The sequence below is a fragment of the Aphis gossypii genome, chromosome 1, assembly GCF_020184175.1.
Source record: "Aphis gossypii isolate Hap1 chromosome 1, ASM2018417v2, whole genome shotgun sequence".
Classification (NCBI taxonomy): Eukaryota; Metazoa; Arthropoda; class Insecta; order Hemiptera; family Aphididae; genus Aphis; species Aphis gossypii.
The window spans coordinates 69,842,979-69,862,892 of record NC_065530.1 but is presented as its reverse complement, the minus strand read 5'-3'; the positions used below and the strand labels follow the sequence as shown (position 1 = coordinate 69,862,892).

Sequence of the window (19,914 nt, the reverse complement as noted above, 5' to 3'; positions counted from 1 at the left end):
TGTTAAAATTTATTTATTTATAATTTTTGTTTTGCGACTATAAATAAGCTATTCTAGTGAATATTCACACCTATTATGAAATTCATCCTTACTCCTTCGAAGTCCTTCTCTTGTCGAATACAAGTTATTCAATGTCACTAGGTTATTTCATTACATTTGTATTGAAAATTAGGTTTTCAACATTTTTGTTTCTACAAATATATTGTAAATTTATTCGATAGTAAAAATTTATCTTATTTTTAAAATTCAAACGAAACACCTTTCTCTGACAATTGAAAATAATATACAAAATGACCATTTACGTTTTTCCATTAGATTACTAGCTATTAAAAATGATCTTTTTTAAATTACGTTTCTTACAAATACCTATACCTATATATTTATTGTAAAACATACCTGTGTCCTGTAAGGTTGTAAACATGTATACTCTTACCGTAAAATGAAATCTATTTATTTTAAATAGAACCGACCATTATCAAGTATTGCAGCTGGCATATTTTGTGAACAATTATGTAGATTCTTATTTATTATGATCTAATCGGGAAGTTTCGAAAAATGTATTGTCGACCATTTGACATTTCTATTGATTTGTCTGCATTGGAAAATGTGCTTGTTTCAATTTAAAACTATGTAGTTAGTTAACACTCAATCAAACAAGACGTGTTCGAACAATCGACCCTCTTGGCGCGTTTCCGTCGGACCAAAGGTCATCGCGGCGCGAGCGACAGTCCGGCGGTCAATACACGGTTGACCGTTTTTTTCCGTGGTCAAGCTGCGATTGCCGCCGCCGTCCCGGTCGACGCGTCAACTTTGTCGCGCCTTCTCGACAGCTCTGAGACACATTTTCAAAAACCGGTCGAGCTGTAAGTGGTTGCCGCGACACCTTTTACGCGTGTGCGTGTTGTCCGGCGACAGTAAAAAACCACGTCGTGTCCTTTTCTCTGTACTATACGCAAGTTCGTGTCCGGACGAATTTCATTTAAAATTATTCTATTTAATATTATTGTGTACGACTCGACCGCGAAATATTATATAATATATACAATATACATATACTTGTGTAAAATATTAATACTTACACCACGTGTGATCACTTTGAGTCCATCTGTCGGCCAGGGTGCGACATACCATTTTTTGGTCGTTATAAATACACACGAGAACCGTCGCGGCCGTATTTTTTCATACACACAAGATACTAGAGAGCCTATATATTTGCTACATCGTCAAGCCGGTCCTAATATTTTATCACGCCCGTGAACAGTGCCGACTAGGATCGACCCGCTACCGGAATCGGGTCTATTTTTGTTTACATATTGTATACCATTGCACCTGGTAAATTGTTTATTTATATTAGGTATAGTTTATTGTAATATTCATATTATTATATTATATTATTATTGTAATTATTTCTTTATGCTATTATTATTATTATTTTGGAGCCCCGTGCTATTATATTATTACATTCGTAACACCTTGTGACAGTGTCGCATTATTATGTACATACTAAAACCTCGTAATTAATTTATTATTATTTATTGGTCACCTAATTATCTTCTTCACGCGAGTCACAGCAAACAACTGCCTATATCGCAAGAAGTTTGAAAGTATTATTATGAAAAATTAAATCGCTCATTATACTATGCAAGAAAAATGAAAACACCAGAAATGATAAAATACAAATAATATACTATAAAATAAAAATTTAGTTTAATTCAAAATCTCTTAAGACATTTAATATTTGTCAAAAATGGTGAAAAGTAGTTATAGTATAAAATACTGTTCAAAATATATGTTTGTTAAATTCAAATTTAAGTCATTACTAACCATTACTTTAATTTTTCAACCTTCATCTATTCACTAATTATTTTCAATTTGTAATTATTGTTTTTTTTTTTTATTATTATTATTTCCAAAAAGTTTTTTAGATATTTTTAATATGTATATTATATTTATAAATTCAATATACAAATGTGTTTTATTTGTTTTGATTGAATTCCCATTTACTTTATTTTCAGCATAGGTTAGGTTAGGTTAGGTTAATAATTAAATTATTTTTAAGTTACTTTTTTTTTATCTGGTCAAGTTACATTACTTTTGAGTTTAAAAAGTAACTTAATTACAATAGAAGTTACTTTTTTCAAAAACATCACTAGAGCTTAATAAAATAATAACCATGTGTTCAATATGATAATACATAAACTAAATACTAAACAATGACAATCAACAATATGAAATTATTAACAAATACTCATTTTGCAATAGGTACATTAAATATTAATCTTTATTTTTTAAATTAATTTTAAATAAAAGAGCATTTTAAAAATTACAATCACTTATTTTCGAACGCTTTTTAGTGCATATATCACCTGCTATACAAAACAAACGTTGAAAGTTGCAGCAACTTGAAGGCAACAAGAAAGCACTTGAAGGTAAAGCAGTATTATACTTCAAAAAAATTAATTTCATCAAGTTTTAAAATTGTATAAAACCAAAAAAAAAAAAAAAACTCAAATTACATATAAATTATTTACAATAAAATTTAATTCAATTACTTAAAAAGTAATTGCGTTAAAGTAATTTAAGTTACTCTCCAACACTGATTACAGTATAAGTTTTTACAAAAAATAGATGCATTAAAATGATTCATATATTTTTACCAATTCGTTGACGTCATCTTTGGAGCCTAAAAATACTGGGGTTTTCTGATGAATTTCTATGGGTTGTATGTCCAATAAGGGTATCTTACCATTGCTCGCCATTCCACCTGCTTCCTCGATTATGTAAGCCATTGGGTTTCCTTCGTATAATAACCGTAACTAGTATAATAATATAAAATTAATTAAATTCATTAACCGACTCATAATAATAAATTATTAACATTATTATAGTTTTATTAAATCATACCTTGCCTTTTGGTAAATGTTTTGTGGCTGGGTACATGAATATACCTCCATACTTCAATGTGCGGTGTACATCTGCAACCATTGAGCCAACATACCTGGCACTGTACGGTTCACCATCCTGAAAAAATGGAAAGAACCATGTTTGTTATTATTTATAAAGCATAAAAACATAACAGCACAAAATTACCTTTGGATTTTTTATCCTCCTCATATATTCTCTTACATATCTGTCCCACAAATGTGAGTACCCTTCATTGATGCTGTAGATATTTCCCTTGCTGGGTATTTTGATGTTTCTTTCAGTCAACATAAACTCACCAATCGACTGTTATAATGAGATCAGTGTTTAAATAGAATCACTCTAATAATGATATCAAAATTTATTTTATATATTATTATCTCGAAAACTTACTGGATCCAACTTAAACCCATGGACTCCTCTCCCTTTGCCCAATGTTAATACCATCATCGTAGCACTACCATAAAGCGCATATCCAGCAGCCACTAAGTGCCTGCCACTTTGTAAAGCATTTGTCTCGTCGGTTATGTGAATTTTCCTGTGAAATAGATGTAATATTAATTATGTTGATTTTTTTTTTTTTTGTCATATTATTGTAATAAATGATGATGGCAAGTCAATTTCTTTACTCATTATACTATTAGTTATACATTGAAAAAGGTAAGGTTAGGAGGAACTTGCTTAAATTAAAATTATTAAATAATTTAAAGTATTTTTTTCACCAACACACATTTATTATAAAATATGATTATTTATTTACTGTAGGTTAGGTTATTATTAATACCTACAACTGTAGTAAAATGAGTAATGACAGTGTTTTATTCTTTTGTCTTAATTTTTCTATACCACATTAAGTCCATAAAGATCAACAATATAATATTTTTGTTTTTATGATTATGAATAATTAGTATGTATTATGATAGATTTTATTAAGGCATAAATTTAGGATTTATTTATGATTAACTAAAGATGTAATCCCCTTCCATAGAGTATTAGTCTTTAGGGAGCTTATTTAGTCAAAACGTCTCTTTACATTGATGTTGTCTAAACAGATATACAAAAAAATAAAAATAAATATAAACTACATTAATTGTTGAAATTCATTATGAATATTATATACTTTTATCAGCATAATATGGACGACCTAGAGTATGTTAATATGTTATACACGAGTATAATAAATTATGAATATAATGAAATATTATTGTTCTGTAAGTACCTAAATATTCCAAATATTGAACCAAGGGGCATAAGGCAATCGATGTTGGATGATCCGTCCAGAGGATCGAAACACACAATGTATCTACCACGTTTTCCAGTTTCAATCTAAAAACAAAAATAGACAGTATTAAAAAATCGAATGTTTTGTATCAAAATGTGCATCCTTTATTGTCCACTGCTGGTGCATGTTAAATGTAATTTTAATAAATAAACAACGAGTGTATGAATTGTGGAGCAAAGGATAAACACCTTATTAACTATACAAATTACAAATACTATACGAGATACACCCTCGCAGTTAATCGAATAAATATACAGAGAAAACACGACGATAACACCGTTGGCTGTAGTGTAAAAGTGTTATAATCATAAAAACATAATTAACACGGTATAAGAACGTGTAACATACCTCAATCATAGTATCGTTTTTTTTGCTGACCATCATGTGCACTTTAAAGGACGACGTCAATGTGTTAATGAACAGTTCGTTGCTCAGCACGTCCAACTTTTTGACGTCTTCGCCCTGCACGTTAGTGGACCCGTCCATGTCGTACCTACACGCGATATCAGTTGTGAATTAGAGGTGTATTGTAAACGTCAACAAATGTTTGTCAAGTCGATTAACACAAGATTAACAAATGTTGTTTCAATTAACATTTAAACTTCAAGTATTGTAATTTACTGGTCGTTGGACGATTATATATTATGAATATGACCATCACTCGAATGAAATAGACATGGTTATTATGCTTACATGTGCGTCAATTCGGCTTTCTGCACGGCCGAGCTGACCGCCTTGACAGCCGTCTGGATGCTGATCAACAATTGGGTCAGGTTTTCGTTGACCGACAGCACTTTTTTCTGTTCGGAAAACACGCACTGCGTAAGCGTCATGCACTTCGAGTCGAATGCCGGTGGCTCGTACTTCTGCTGCTTCTGCGTCATTGGAATGAAGGATTCTAAAGGTATATAATAAATTACTCTTTTGATAGGGAGACAAAGGGGACGTACTATATAATGTATAAATACATTCAAAAGCACATAATTTGATTAGAGATTGTCAATCGCATTACATAATCTCATATATTTATATGTATAATTATTAATATTATTGTCGCTATCACCCATTATTAAGTAACGGATCTATTTAATCTATACATAATAAGTTATACTATATTACCTCAAAACGCGGTAAACCACCGTCGGGTCGCCGGCGATCGCGACATTGGCTATTAAAATTTAAGACAGTACATTTATATTATTATTTTGTTTTTATGGCTGAAAATGTATTACAATACTTATATTATACATAGAATTGTTATAAATATATACTGAATATATAAAACCTATAGGTATAATTATAAAGACGATTTATGTCACCTATGTCTAACGTTCAATTAGGACTCCCGTGATGGAGATTAAAAAAGCCTGTGGCCGAGTCAATTGTAAATTATTTGTTTGAAATAGTTCGGTTAATTTCCTTAACTATGGATAATATTATGTAGGTAGTTAAATTTACTCTTGTATAAACTTGATATTCAAGATTTTTTTGGATTTAGAGTGATTACAATTTTTACAATACGATATACCTATAATTGTTAATGGATCAGTATGACAGTATTTTCTTACGAGTGTTACGTGTTACAATGCTAAAATTATATAATATATGCTCCATGTGAGGAACGATATCCCTAAAAGCATGTTTGAATTTACGTAGTACGTACTGTACAATATACATATTGCATGCACGTATGAATATAACTTCTCGTGAATTTAACTATTTCTGAATTCTTTTGAATTTTAACCATCATTGTTTTGGGATGTGTACAGTATTACATATTATTTTTTATTAGTAGGTAATAACTTATTACTAACCAAAAACTATTCTATAATAATATATTCCCTGAAAAATATTAACTATATATTAAATATATATATAGGTACAATATTAAACAGTAACAGCATTTGTAACAATGGATATCGATACAAATTACACACGTGATTTATTTGCACATACCACGAATTTATTCAGAATAATATAAATCATAATAAATACAGGTCACATGTATCATTACACATAGGTACAATAAGTTCATATTTGTTTATAATACAAGCCAAATAAAATTGTAACAGTACAATGTTTAATACTCTAGAAGTCTAGAGTAATATTGGTAGCTGCCAGTGACCATATCGTTTGATTTGATAAACTACAGATTTAATTGTGATGTTTATTCTACGCGGAAGTGCAAGCGTAGTTACTTAATATTTCATAAAGCTAAGATATTAAAGTTTCTAAACATTTAAAATTTGTGTGTAAATATTTATAATTATTATTTTCTTATCCGTGTTATATATAATATATATACATTTTTAATAACCATAATTATTGTACTTTAAAGTATGTACATTGTACAATGTACTTGACTTCTCGATTATCACATTACATTGTATTAATCATAAACTAAAAATACTACATTATATACATGAATAAACTATGATTTGATGATTAGATATATCATTAACCGATTATTAAGATGTTATAGAAGTATGTTTGTAATAAATAATAATAATATTATAGAATAGTCTTTTTCGTAGATTACAATTTCATAAACAACTTTTATAATATAGTCAAAAATCAAAAATTCATTAATTCAATATTTACAAGTACTAAATAGTAAGTAATAGTATTAAATATTCAGGGTGCTGGATGAACTATTCAGTATTCAATATGTACCTAACCTGTCATAATTACATTTTTACATTCAAAAACTTTGATAAATCTGTATGAATAACTTAAGATTATTTCCTACAAGCGATTTATGCAATATATATGTGGCACGGTGTTATCGATAGTTTTCTAAATGTGTTTTTATTTGTCAAAACGTAATTGACACTAACTTACTACTATTTTGAAGAATTTCAATATATGATCTTAATTTTTATAATATACAAAATATGTGTATTCGATTTCGCATTTATATACAGTAATAAATTATAAAATACAATTAAATGTAGTCGCAGTGTTATGAAACATATTTTTAATAAATCACTTACATTGTTCTGTGACCTATTTGTAAGTGTAAATGTATGTATGACGTATGTATATATGTTCGTATGAATGTGTGATTCTGTATGCTCGAAAGATGCAAAAATGCACATGTATCATGAGTGCTGTACGTTATATTTTATCCTAATATAAGCATTATAATTATGTACCTATATTATATTATGGGTGTATATGCATTTTTTTTTTTTTAATATACCAATCTAATAATATTCACATTTGATTAAAAGTAGTTCCTATAAACTATTTTTCACTAACCATTTAAAAATACTAAAAAGTATCTATTACAACCCCTTCTCCAAAAAAATATGAGTCTCAAAAAAACAGCTTAAACACTCTTTAGTTATTCAATACTTGCCCTCCCATACTACTAAGTATAGGTACTGCAGTAGTTATACTATTATTACTACACCTTTGCATCTTTCTAATGAGTTGCACCACGATATCACTTATTTTCGGTAATACCTACTGAATTAAACTATAATGGAGTGTAATATCGTTTCTAATTATGATCAGTGGCGTATTTCGGCACAGGCCCTATAGGCCCGGGTCTAGAGCGGCGACATTATTGGAGGGCGGCAAATTTTAACGATTTTTATTTACAAAATTACAAAAAGTATTTTTCATTTGATGAAATCAAATTTAACTAATTTTTCGTTCACTCAAAATTAAGTAGCTATCTACATGAACCTACTATATTATACACATACGAAACACAGTACAAACCAGTAGGTTAGCTGGTTAGGTTGAAAAAAAAAAATTTTAAAAGTTTTAAATATAATTAGTTTGTAAATTGCAAAAAAAGATATTACGTGTTACTAATTTAATGTTCATTAGAAATGTTTCTTTTATTAGGTTAGGTTATAAAATTATAATATAACAAATTGTGTATTTAAATATGTTTTATAAGTAATTTTTAGAAAGGATGGGGAGGAGGCAGCGAATTGGGAAGTGTCTATAGGCGGAAAAACCTTAAATACGCCACTGATTATGATAAGTCCTGCAGCATATTACAATAAAAATAATCAATCCTTAGTATACCGCGGATAATGAATATTATATTATGGTTTTTATTCAAGACTTTCAACTGTGATGATGGATGGTCTTAGATCAATATAGCATGAAGGTGTGTTCAAAGTTAAGCATATGGAATTGTAATAGTTTATTTACTCATAAAATTAATTATTATCTATAATATTTTAATATTTTGTAATATATTACACATTATAATTTATTCGTTTAATATGACAACAATTTAAAATGAAAACTTCAAAATCAAATTTTTAACCTATCTACAATGGATAATTTTTTTTATAATATCTATATCCTACACTACGAACAGTCTGTTGAAAAATGAAGTCCCGTAATAAATAATATTAATTTGTATACTATGATATTACCTCGGATATTACCTATGTTATATTTTTAATTAGTATGTATATTTCATAAGCGCCCGCAAGGGGGGGGGGCAAGCTGGGGCATTTGCCCCACCCCCTGGCTTTTCAAAAATATGTTTTAAATTGAATGTTTACAGATAAATTACTATTTATTATATAACAAATCCTAACATTGCCCCCTCCTAAAAAAATTTCTGTGGGCGCCTATGGTATATTTAAAAAAACACCGGTCGTAATTTCCGACGACATTATAAGCGCGGGATGCAACTAGTATAGTCATTTTAAGGGTGCTATAAGTTGTAATAAGACATGATTTGTAGAGAAAATAAACTAAAAAAAGTCGCTCTTGTTTTTACTTTTGGATTGATCATTGACGACGAGAACTCATGTTATTGGCGTTGAAATTTGTTGCAAAAAATTAGTAGACAGTGCAGCGTGTCGTTTAACAATGACTTATGAGCAACGACTGATCAGTGAAAAATGTGTGACTTTAGAGAGTGGAGACTATTAATCTATAATTAATAAAATTAACGCCTAAAGGGTAATTGCTTCGAATACACATAGTAGGACCGTATACGTGCGCATAAACAATTATATTTATTTACAAAGATTACGCAGTAGACCAATATTATTACGTGTGTATGCGTATGTATAATTAATAATCCTCTTATATAATAATATTGGATAAATTATGTAAATTTGTCGAAAAATAATAACTTACAAATCTAATATCGTGAAATATGAAACAAGTAGTAATAGTGATGTACAGACAACATATTTAATATTACGATATATTTATGTATATTAATTTAGTTAAAAAAAAAACAATATTTTATTTTATAAATTAATAAGGGTTTTCAATAGATACTCGCGTAGGTACGATACGATTTCGATTATGAATAGTTTCACTGTAACCGCGATATAATTAAACGGTTTGAGGTGACTGACCAATAACTGATCGGGTCACTGCGGCGTTATTAACTTTTATTAAAGTCATCAAACGATTGAGAGCGTTGTACCTTTTAGGCCGACCGAACGATTGGAATACTTAAAATTTACAAAAAACTTACTGCTGAACTAAAAAACAAATATGACTGACAACTAATGTAAGTACAACGTTGCCATATCATATATTTAGCTATTGAAGGATTCTGAAGGATTCAGTAATCCAGCGCGAAGCTAAGTAAAAAAAAAGTGTAGGATGAGCCACGAACGCATAATAATAGGCGCAAGAGTTTTACCTTTGAAACCCCGTTTTAATTTATGTTAATCCATTGTCCAGTCCTACAGTTCAAACGACTGAACATAAAATAAAGTCATATAAGGTATCAATCGATCAGAAATATTGTGCAGATAGGAACAGAGGATTTAATGAATTGGTTAAATAGTTTATAAGTTATACCTAACCAAAAAATTTCAAGTACTTTTAAGACCGATTTGGCGTACGCAACGAATTATGTTATTTCGCCCGATTCGCCGCTTATCCATCTCCACTACTCTCATCGCTATGGTGACGGTGGCGACGACGGCGCGGTTTTTCGGGTGCCGGTGAATATAAATTATAATAATATAATAATATTATAATGCCAACGATGCTAGCTAGATTATTATTACTAATATAATATACAATATAGTACTAGGTAGTCAAATATAATCGCGACTTATTTTATAAAAAAAGGATGTGTTTATATGCAGGTACGGTACCTCAGTACCTGCGTATAAAACGTTATATGCAGGTACCGTGTATTTGTATTGAAAATAAAATGTAAAATTAAAAAAATAAAGGCAGTTAATATCCTCAACTTTGTCAGTATCGTTCAGACATGAAAATTATTCAATTTTTTTTCGTTTTTTTTGAGGGTAGCTCACTGCTATGTTGATTTTGAGTGGCTCTGTCAACACTTATTTTATTGAAGGAGCAAAGTTGTTTTAATGCACGTTTGGGTCTACCCCTGACTTTCACTTTATCCTTAAATTTCAGTTGAAATCGTCCTGTTAGATCAGCAGGCATGCTTTTGTCTTCAAGGGTAGTTGATGTTCCCTCGCTATTGTTCTCATCGTTTAATGGTTGTGGTACTGGAAGTTCGGATTCGATTATTTGTGTTGAATTCGGTTTAGTTTGAATAGATGCACAAGTGCTCGCAGCAAGTAACGAACAATTTTCAATGGCAGAACCAGATCGTATGAAACGTTCAACTTCTTTTATACCCTTAAGATAAGTTTGAAACTGGTCTGTTCCGTGGCAAGCAGACAAGCTAGCGATGCTGAGAGTGACAGGCGACATCATGTTGTATTTTTGACGGTTACTTAATACTGAAACTTCTACTTCATCTAGACGTATTCGATCTTCTATCTCATCTAGTTGTACTTGATCTTCTGTTTCGTCTAATTTATGCATAGCGGTAGAATTGAGCTCCACATTTCTTTGTTGATGATAACGACTATGAAACAGAGACAATTCGAAAATGGCTGAGAGTAACCCACATTTTTGTTCTCTTATTAGTAATATATGGCGGCATAGAGACTGGTTGTTAGCATAGAACGTGCAGGTACATTCTGTAGTCGAACATTTATAAACAACTTCATCCTCTTCATATCGTTCCCGTACACCTTCACATTCCAACTTCATTAATTCTCTCTAGACTTGTAAAGCTTTCAAGCTTTTATGAAAAAGTACACACCCGTGGTCATTCAAGGCAAGTGATGCTTCAGCATTCAATTTACAGATGCCAGTGTCTTTGTCGTGTATTTTCAGCGATTTGAGATTAGCTGTAGAAGGGAACTCAGTAAGTCTTTCTGAGCAGAACGTTACAAGATAAACGATACTTTGAGAAATTTCAGGAAGAGAAGAGAACCTTGTGTGAAGACTCTGTTTCAATGTCCAAAAAGATCTTTCAATTCTGTTATTTGTATATAGTCTCCTAACGTTGGGAGGTTCTTCTTAAAACATTTAACCCACATGATTTTGCAACTGTCCCAATTATTTTTGAATTGGTCTTTAAGTAAAACGTACTTCATGTTGACTCAAACCTGAATATCATTAACTTAAGTGAGAAAAATAATTTTATTTTCATTGTAGAGCTCTTCACTCCAAGCATACAACATAATATTCTTGAATTTACTCATGTCATTTTTAATCTCGACCACTACGGGCGCTGTTGCTACAAGATTTTTAACGTAATTTATTACATGAAACGTACATGGTAAAATTTTTGCGTTTTCAAACACTTCTTTCAAAATGGAAATTTCATTAAAATTTTTATCAACTATGAAAATATTGGGTACATATCGTTTTAAAAACTGAAAAAACTATGCGGAGATTACTGCTGGTCTCTTCAGATAAAACGCAAGCATACACATTTCGCTTTTATTGGTAGTAGGATTAAGATAACAAAATATAAAAAAAGTCGGCAAGTGGATACCGCTCTGCTGTACGCATTAGGGAGTGGGGTGGACCTCGGACTAGGGTAGGTTAAATTTGAATGCAATGATAGGTATCATTGTATACGAAAAACGATTCTGAACGGAGATGATTTGTCAGTCTAGAATATTTAACGTTAGATATAAATACAAACAATTTTATGAATTTTGAACTACAAAATAATTTGCAAATAGTCGTGATTTTGACGAATTTTTGACGAAATTTGAACTTCAAATGCTAATAAAAAAAAATTGTGCCTATGTATTCTTATAATTTTTTAATCACTATAAGAATAACATAGAGGGACTTTGTACAAAATTTTCAAGTATTTTGATTGGGCCAAAAAAATTTTATCGACACTTCAAAAAATTTTTTTCAGAAAAATTGAAAATTAAATAATGTAAAGAAAATGCCAATCTAAATAACTGGTAAAGTTTTCAAGTATCTACGACTTATACTTTTTGAATAATAACAAATATTTAAAATCGTTTGAGGATAAATCGTTATCGTTACGCGATTTCGTAAAAATTTAAAATTCAAACGCACTTAAAATTTTTCCTATAATGATGCTTCGAGTTTTCTCTATAGCTATCTGAAGAAAAACCTATGGAAAACTTAGTGTTATATTTTTAATCCTTAGTTATAAACACAAAACATTTTATGATTTTTCAACTTCAAAATTACTTGCAAATTTTCGCGATTTCGACAGATTTCGTAAAAATTTGAACTATAAACGTTTATAAAAAAAATCGTGACTAACGATTTTTAATTTTTTTTTAGCTACAATAAGAACAACTCATAAGGAACATTGTATTAAATTTTCAAGTTGTTTTGGTCATCCAAAATTTTTTTACCGACACTTCAAAAAAAAATTTGCATAAAAATCGAAAATTTCAGTGGTCTATAAATAACTCAAAAAAAGTCAAAAATTTTTGTAAATTTAACTGTATATAGATAACACTAACATAAACATTTGGTGAAAATTTCAAGTATTTACAGAGATCAGTTTTTGAATTACAACCATATAAAAAAATCGATTCGGTTGAAAACTGGTTTTGCGTAAGAATTCCCGTTTTTCCGTGATTTTTTTTGGTTTTTTTTTTTCGATTTTTTTGAAAATTGTTGGAAAATATTTATTTTTTACCTCTATAATGCACCAAGGATATTCATTTTTCCTTCGGAAACCACCCCCGAAGTTTGAAATTGAAGCATTATTTCGACTAGATATGCTGTACAGACACAAAAAAAAAAAAAAATATACATCATTGTAAAATCAATACATTCATCACTCCGTTCACAAACTAAAAGCCACACAATTTATACTTGGACATGTCAAAATCAAACGATGTGTTAATTTGAACGACAGTTGAGTATAAGACTTGAAAAGATTTTTTCATAACATGCCAACTAATACAGAGCACTGAAACATTTCCATCAACATCTAGTTTAATAACTTCGTCACCTCTCACTTCCTCAATTCCTTCTAGAAACATCTGCAGTTCCGATTCGTCATAAGATTTAGGAACTAACTTTTGAAGCAAATTTCGAATTTTTTAAGATGAAAGTTGTTTGTCAAATTTACGTTGTAATACGCGGCTGATTTGGCTGACTTTACAATACGCGTCTGGCAGTTCTGTCAACACGTCTTTCTGTTCACCTGTGAGTTTCAAGCTTGTCGTTCCAAACGCAGTATAGCTTATTTCGTGATTATGTTCTAAACTTACACCCATAATCTTGACCCGAGTAAAGTTAGCAAGCTTAAAACAGGTAATTTTAACTTTACACCCTAAATAATTGTAGTGTAATTTAGTTTGTTTACCTGTACTATTTGAAGGCCTGTCGTAACCATGTCGGCAAAGAATTGTAACTTGACGCTTATTGTTGTTGGTAACAATTAACGGTTGATCTGTATGCCAAATATTTAGGTACAATTCATGTATTTTCTAATGTTAAAAATGTATTTAAAAAGGTTATTTTTGAAAATGTACTTTTTGTACCAGACTTGTTGCATAATTTATTTACTGTAAGAAAAATGATGAAAAGGGAATGAAAATAACATCTTATAATGCTAAGGTTTTAATACAATAGGATGATAATTTAGTTGCCATGGGAGAAAAAAATGATAAAATGTATCAGATTGAATTTAATATGTATACTAATGATTCAGCTAATTTAGTCATTGAGGGAAATTCAAACTTATGGCATCAAAGGCTTGGTTATATATGTAAATAAAACCTGTCTAGGTTAATCAAAGAAAAAATGGTTGATGGAATTGACATTTATACTAACGATATAGATGAACTTAGTGTTATATGTGAATCATGTGTAGGAGGTAAACAAACAAGATGTCCATTCAAAGAAAGATTACTTCAACATTCAAGCCGTCCTTTGGAACTTATACATACAGATGTTTGTGGTCCAATATCACCGGCAAAATGGGATGATAAACGATATATTTTAACATTAATCGATGACCACACTTATTTTACAATGGTATATGTTTTATCAAACAAAAATGAGGTTTTAGCATATGTTATGCAATATAAAGCTTATGTAACGTCAAAACATAATTATAAAATATCACATATAAGATGTGATTATGGTGGTGAGTATACTTCTAAAATTTTTAAAGAATTTTGTATTACTAAAGGTATACAAATTCAATATACCACAGTGTATACATCACAACTAAATGGAGTAGCTGAACGTATGAACAGAACCTTGTTAGAAAAAGCTCGTTGCATTATACTATATTCTGGTGTTAATAAAAATGTATGGGGTGAGGCACTTTTATCATCTACCTATATAACAAACAGAAATCTTTGTCGTTCATTACAATGTAACAAAACTCCAGCTGAATTGTGGACAAGTAAAGAGTAAATCTTTCTAAATATTAAAAAATTTTGGTTATGAAGTTTTTGTTCACATTCCTGAAGAAAAGAGAAAAAAGTTAAGATTCAAAAACCAAGAAATGTATTATGGTTGGTTACAACATAAATGGTTATAGACTTTGGAATGAAGAAGAAAGCAAAATAATTGTATCAAAAGATGTAATATTTAATGAAAATAAATTACCAAAACAAACAAGTATTGAGATACATACCTTATTGATTAAATCAAATGTCCAGAACCAAATAATATAATTGAGGATATAGAGAAAACAACTATAAACAAAGAACAATCATTCAAAACTTCAAGATTAAAAAAAACTCTGATTTTAATGTCACATAATATGCTCCTGTTGCAAAGCTTACAACCGTCCGAGCTATACTGACAAATATAAATGAAAAATCACTATCTATGTGATCATCAAATGGATGTTAAGACTGCAATTTTTAATGGGTATCTAGATGCAGACATTTATATGGCATTACCAGATGGGCTCAAAAATAATGAAGATACAAAAATGGTATGTAAACTTAATAAATCTCTATATGGACTAAAACAGGCAAGTAAATGCTGTAATGAAAGATTTCATACATATATTACCAAACTAGGTTTTCAAAGATCTGATTATGATTATTGTTTGTACATTAATTCACAGTCAGATACTGATGAAGAAATTAAAATTAAAAACAATCTCATGGAAGAGTTTGTAATGACTGATGGTGGTGAATTGAATTTTTTCTCGGTATTCACATTGAAAGAAATCATGACAAATTAAAAATTGATCAAATACAGTATTTAAAAATTTTATTAAAAAAATTTAATATGGATGATAGCCACCCAATATCAACTTCTATAGAACACAAATTAAATCTAGTTCTTGATAAAAACAATGAGATGTGTGACAAACCATACTAACAGTTAATTGGTTGCTTAATGTATGCTATGCTTGGAACAAGACTGGATCTATGCCATGCTGTTAGTTATTTTAGCAGGTATCAATGTCAGCCGACTGAACAACACTGAATACATTTAAAATGTGTTCTATGTTATACCAAAGGAAGTCTTAATTACATACTTTGTTATAAAATAAACATAAATATTCCTTAAGTTTTATTATATTATTACATATATATATATATGTTGGTGATGACATCAATGATCACAGATCTATTACAGGATATATGATTAAGTTTTATGTCTGTACAATATCATGGTGTTCTAGAAAACAACAAACAGTTGCAATCTCATCAACAGAATCCAAGTACATGGCTGTCAGTGATGCAATATGTGAAGTATTATGGATAAGGAGTCTTATATCATTTTTGAACCTAAAGGTTAGTGAACCTACTTAACTTTATGAAGATAATCAAAGCTGCATAAAACTAGCATCAAACGCTGAATATCATAAACATACCAAACATACCTATTGATATAAAACATTATATTCGAGAAAAGGTTCAAGAAGGTATAGTACAAGTGAGATATATTTATACCACTGATCAAGAAGCTGATATGTTAACAAAATTCTTTCCAGCAAAGTAAATTCAAGAACAATTTGTTAAAAATTGGACTACTCATTTAATATTGTTGTTTATTTTCTATTATATCTATTAGGTAGGTACCTAATTGTTTGATGCAGGAATTTAAGGGGAGTGTTCAAGTTAGACATAATTCCTGTATGATTATATATTTTGTTGTTTATGTTACTTTTTATATTGATTTACTGTTGTGTAATGCACTAATATAGTAATATGTTATTGTCATGTCAACGCTTTTACGTTATTCATTATTCTACAATATTATGTTATAATAAATATTGTTTCTATTGCTAGTGTGTTTTTCCTTTTATTAAAAGGTATTAAGTTTTGATCATAATTCAATAAAAATGACGTCATGATTAATGAGTTACTTATATAAGTAGTATGAAATAGCCGGTTCTGGATAATCCCCCCCCTACAGCCCTCCAATCACTATCCCCAATCAATACTGCGTCTCCCTCACCACACCCCGCCTATACTGCGGCTACTGTCCAACTCCCTTGTCCACAACTTCCCAGCCTATATACGTCACACGAAATTGATTAGTATGACGAAGATTAGTATTCTCTGGCAGAATTTTAAAAAAACATCCAATTAACAACCCGCAGTTATAGGTAGTGAATATTTTATGTGACTATGTACTTACTGTGGTTCTCCTTGATGTGTCTGATAATGTCGCCTCTTTTCGTGAAAACCTCGTCACATCTACAACACGAATATGTTGTATCGTGTTTAATTAAATGTTCGTATAGATTATACTTGTTGACATAAACTTTACCACACTCAATGCACGTGCTCATTTCTACGAAATAAATAAACGTTAAAAAGTATGACGGGAACGTCCAGCGATCCTGAACTCTGAAAACAGTCTGAAACTAATTCATAGTGATGGGCACTATCGAATAATTCGATAGTTTATTCGATACTGTTATTCGAATGTTCTTAACGGTTATTCGAATAATTTTATGTTATTTAAATAATTCGATACAATTCGAATAGTTTGATATTATTTAAATAATTCGATAATTCAATATTAATAGAAAATATGTCCACCAAAATTTAAATAATCGTACAATAATCGAAAGTACAAATTATTTGTTACCGCTCATCACTACTGATGCGAATATGCGATTATTAACCGATGATGCTGCCACAATATTTCGCCTCCGGGTCGGCAAGCCTGTAAGGCTGGAGCTATACACGGCGATATTCCGCAGCGAATATCGTTCTGTCCGGCTATACACAACGAATTCCGTCACGCGGTAACATGGATTGTGCGGTTTTGAAAAAAATCGTCACCCACTAACGAATATCGCGGCGATTTAATTCGCAGCGAACATATACACATTTAGGTTTTCGACGACAACGAAATTTGCTGCGAATTTCGCCGCGTATAGCCCCAGCCTATGGGCGTCGATCACCCTCCTACCGGCTACCAGTCGGTTCGGCACAGGTCTGCCGCGACGGTCGGCTGCGACCGCCCCTAGGTTCCCTTAGTTCTCTCGTCACGTAAAATCGTCAAGCCCGTCAGCTCTACCCTTTCCTCTCTCTTCCACGACCTCCCTTAAGGCCTTAACACAGATATAGATAATAAACTAGATTTCTAACTGGTGATAATAGCCGACGCAAAAAAAAGCCATGTTGGTTGTGGGCTCTGTATAGTATACGTATTATCACCACGATTTAAGACGATATTATTATCTTAAATCGTGATTATCACACAACGGTCACAACGATAAAAATTGATATCATCCCATAGCCCACAATCAAAATGGCGGAAAAACGGCGTCCGCCGGCCAGCTTGTCAATTTAAGATATAGAAAAAAAAAGTTAGCAATCTATATCTATATTTGTGGGCCTTAACGACAACACACGTTATCGACGTCCGCCGACATATTCTCACAATTGCTATTCCAAATTCCAATATTGTATCCGTTTGTATCCTAACTGTTTTATTTTATTATTTGTTTTTAATCATTAAAACGTAACATCATTTAGTTGATTTTAAGTTAATAGTCAATTAAACATATTTAATTAATAAGTAGTAAGTACACGATATTACAATACAACATTACAAAATACAAAGCACACTAAATAGTAAATATATACTGACGCGCACCTGGGTCGCGCTCTAGCGTTCCTACCTGTCCGTGGTTTGCAGTGTCACGTGCGGTGAAGTCGGAGCGTCCGTTAATCAGGCGGCGCGGCTATCGTTACGTAATTACGTTTGACGCGGATCCTGGTGTAGGCACTGCGTCACGAGTGTAAGGACCGAGTGGTGAGGAAAAGGAAAAAAAAATTAAACACTAAAAAGCGGGTTGTTGGTGAACGGGAGATGTTTATTCGCAAAAAAAGAAATGAAAAAAAAATCAGGCGAACAACAAAAAAAAAACCTGTAAAATAAGGTGGTGATGAAAAGAAAGAGAAAAAGGGGGTAGAGTCAATACCGAACTAGGTGTGTGCTGAAAAGCGCGGGTCACAAGACTAGTTCGTCTAGGTCCGGTTCGCGGTGTCGGCGGCTCGGTTGGTCCGCGTGCGGTTATCGCACGTCGGTGTCGTCCGTCGTCATCTGGCGGTTGGTAAGAAAAGTAATTAGCGGTATTCCGCGTAAATGCCTTTGAATTCAATATTCAAATGGCTATTACGCGGGGCCGCGTCACGTTCTGTATGATTATGTAATGTGTTACGTAACGCCGGCTTTTCTGTTATAGCCTGCAAACCATGTTTTTGTCGTGTGTTGTCGGAAAATTAATGGTGGTGGTTAGGGATAAGTAATAAAGTGTTTCACTTACCGGTGATTCCTTCTAGGGGAGACAAATTTGACGCGCACCTGGATCTGTCACAGCGTTGGAGATGTATATGTTGAGGATGGTGTGAGATGAATAAATAAAAAAAAAACTAAGGCGTCGGGTTGAGGTCGGTCTTATTGTGGTTTTCAAAAAAAAAAAACAATGACAAAAACAGAAATAACGTGTGAAAAAAAACGTGATGTCGGCGGTGAGCACAGTGGTGTTTTTCGGGGAACCGGGAGGGGAAAAAAAAAGTGGTGTGTGCGTAAAGGCGCGGATCACAAGACTAAAGAGCCTAGGTCGGTTCGCGGTGTCGGCGGTTCGTTCGGTCCGCGTGCGGTTATCGCGCGTCGGTGTCGTCCGTCATCATCTGGCGGTTGGTAAGGAAAGTAATAATTAGCGGCTTTCCGCGTAAATGCCGTCTGAATTAAAATGGATGTTTCGCGGGGCCGCGTCATTACATATATGATATAAGTATAAAATATAATAATCAGTGAGCACATACTCAGTAAGATGACATAACTGTCTACACAACAGAATTAATAATAATAATAGTGATAAGTAATTATCACTTCTCCATTATAGTTATAATTCTTTTTTTTTTCAATTATTATTTTTGAAACGACCGTCTAGGTTTTTATCAAAGTTTTTTTTTTCACTTGGGAGGGGTAGA

General features: G+C 31.5%; 1 protein-coding gene across 8 annotated transcripts; it reads right to left on the bottom strand.

Moving 5' to 3' along the window:
* Nucleotides 1-2,263: 2,263 nt before the first annotated feature.
* Nucleotides 2,264-19,633, bottom strand: LOC114131857 (fructose-1,6-bisphosphatase 1-like). Of its 8 annotated transcripts, none has more exons than XM_027997173.2 (10): nt 19,245-19,633; nt 18,597-19,164; nt 17,099-17,254; nt 4,898-5,102; nt 4,553-4,697; nt 4,142-4,248; nt 3,316-3,460; nt 3,091-3,228; nt 2,905-3,021; nt 2,264-2,816 (listed from the first exon to the last, which is right to left on the bottom strand). In XM_027997173.2, the coding sequence occupies exons 3-10, from the start codon at nt 17,250-17,252 to the stop codon at nt 2,634-2,636; spliced, it is 1,194 nt and encodes a 397-aa protein (XP_027852974.1). In that variant the 5' UTR covers nt 17,253-17,254; nt 18,597-19,164; nt 19,245-19,633; the 3' UTR covers nt 2,264-2,633. The 8 variants fall into 8 exon arrangements, with proteins under 8 accessions (XP_027852974.1, XP_027852979.1, XP_027852975.1 ...); XM_027997178.2 differs by having other exon boundaries at nt 17,099-17,157; nt 19,245-19,627; XM_027997174.2 differs by lacking the exon at nt 18,597-19,164.
* Between the last annotated feature and the right edge of the window lie 281 nt (nt 19,634-19,914).

What these genes read in the sequence shown, in the direction of transcription:
- LOC114131857 (XM_027997173.2), bottom strand. Translation starts at nt 17,252, where the DNA reads ATGAGCACGTGCATTGAGTGTGGTAAAGTTTATGTCAACAAGTATAAT. An exon ending in AAAGCCGAATTGACGCACAT is followed by an intron (nt 4,698 to 4,897) that starts GTAAGCATAATA and finishes TATCGCGTGTAG; the next exon opens with GTACGACATGGACGGGTCCA. An exon ending in AAAACGATACTATGATTGAG is followed by an intron (nt 4,249 to 4,552) that starts GTATGTTACACG and finishes TTTTGTTTTTAG; the next exon opens with ATTGAAACTGGAAAACGTGG.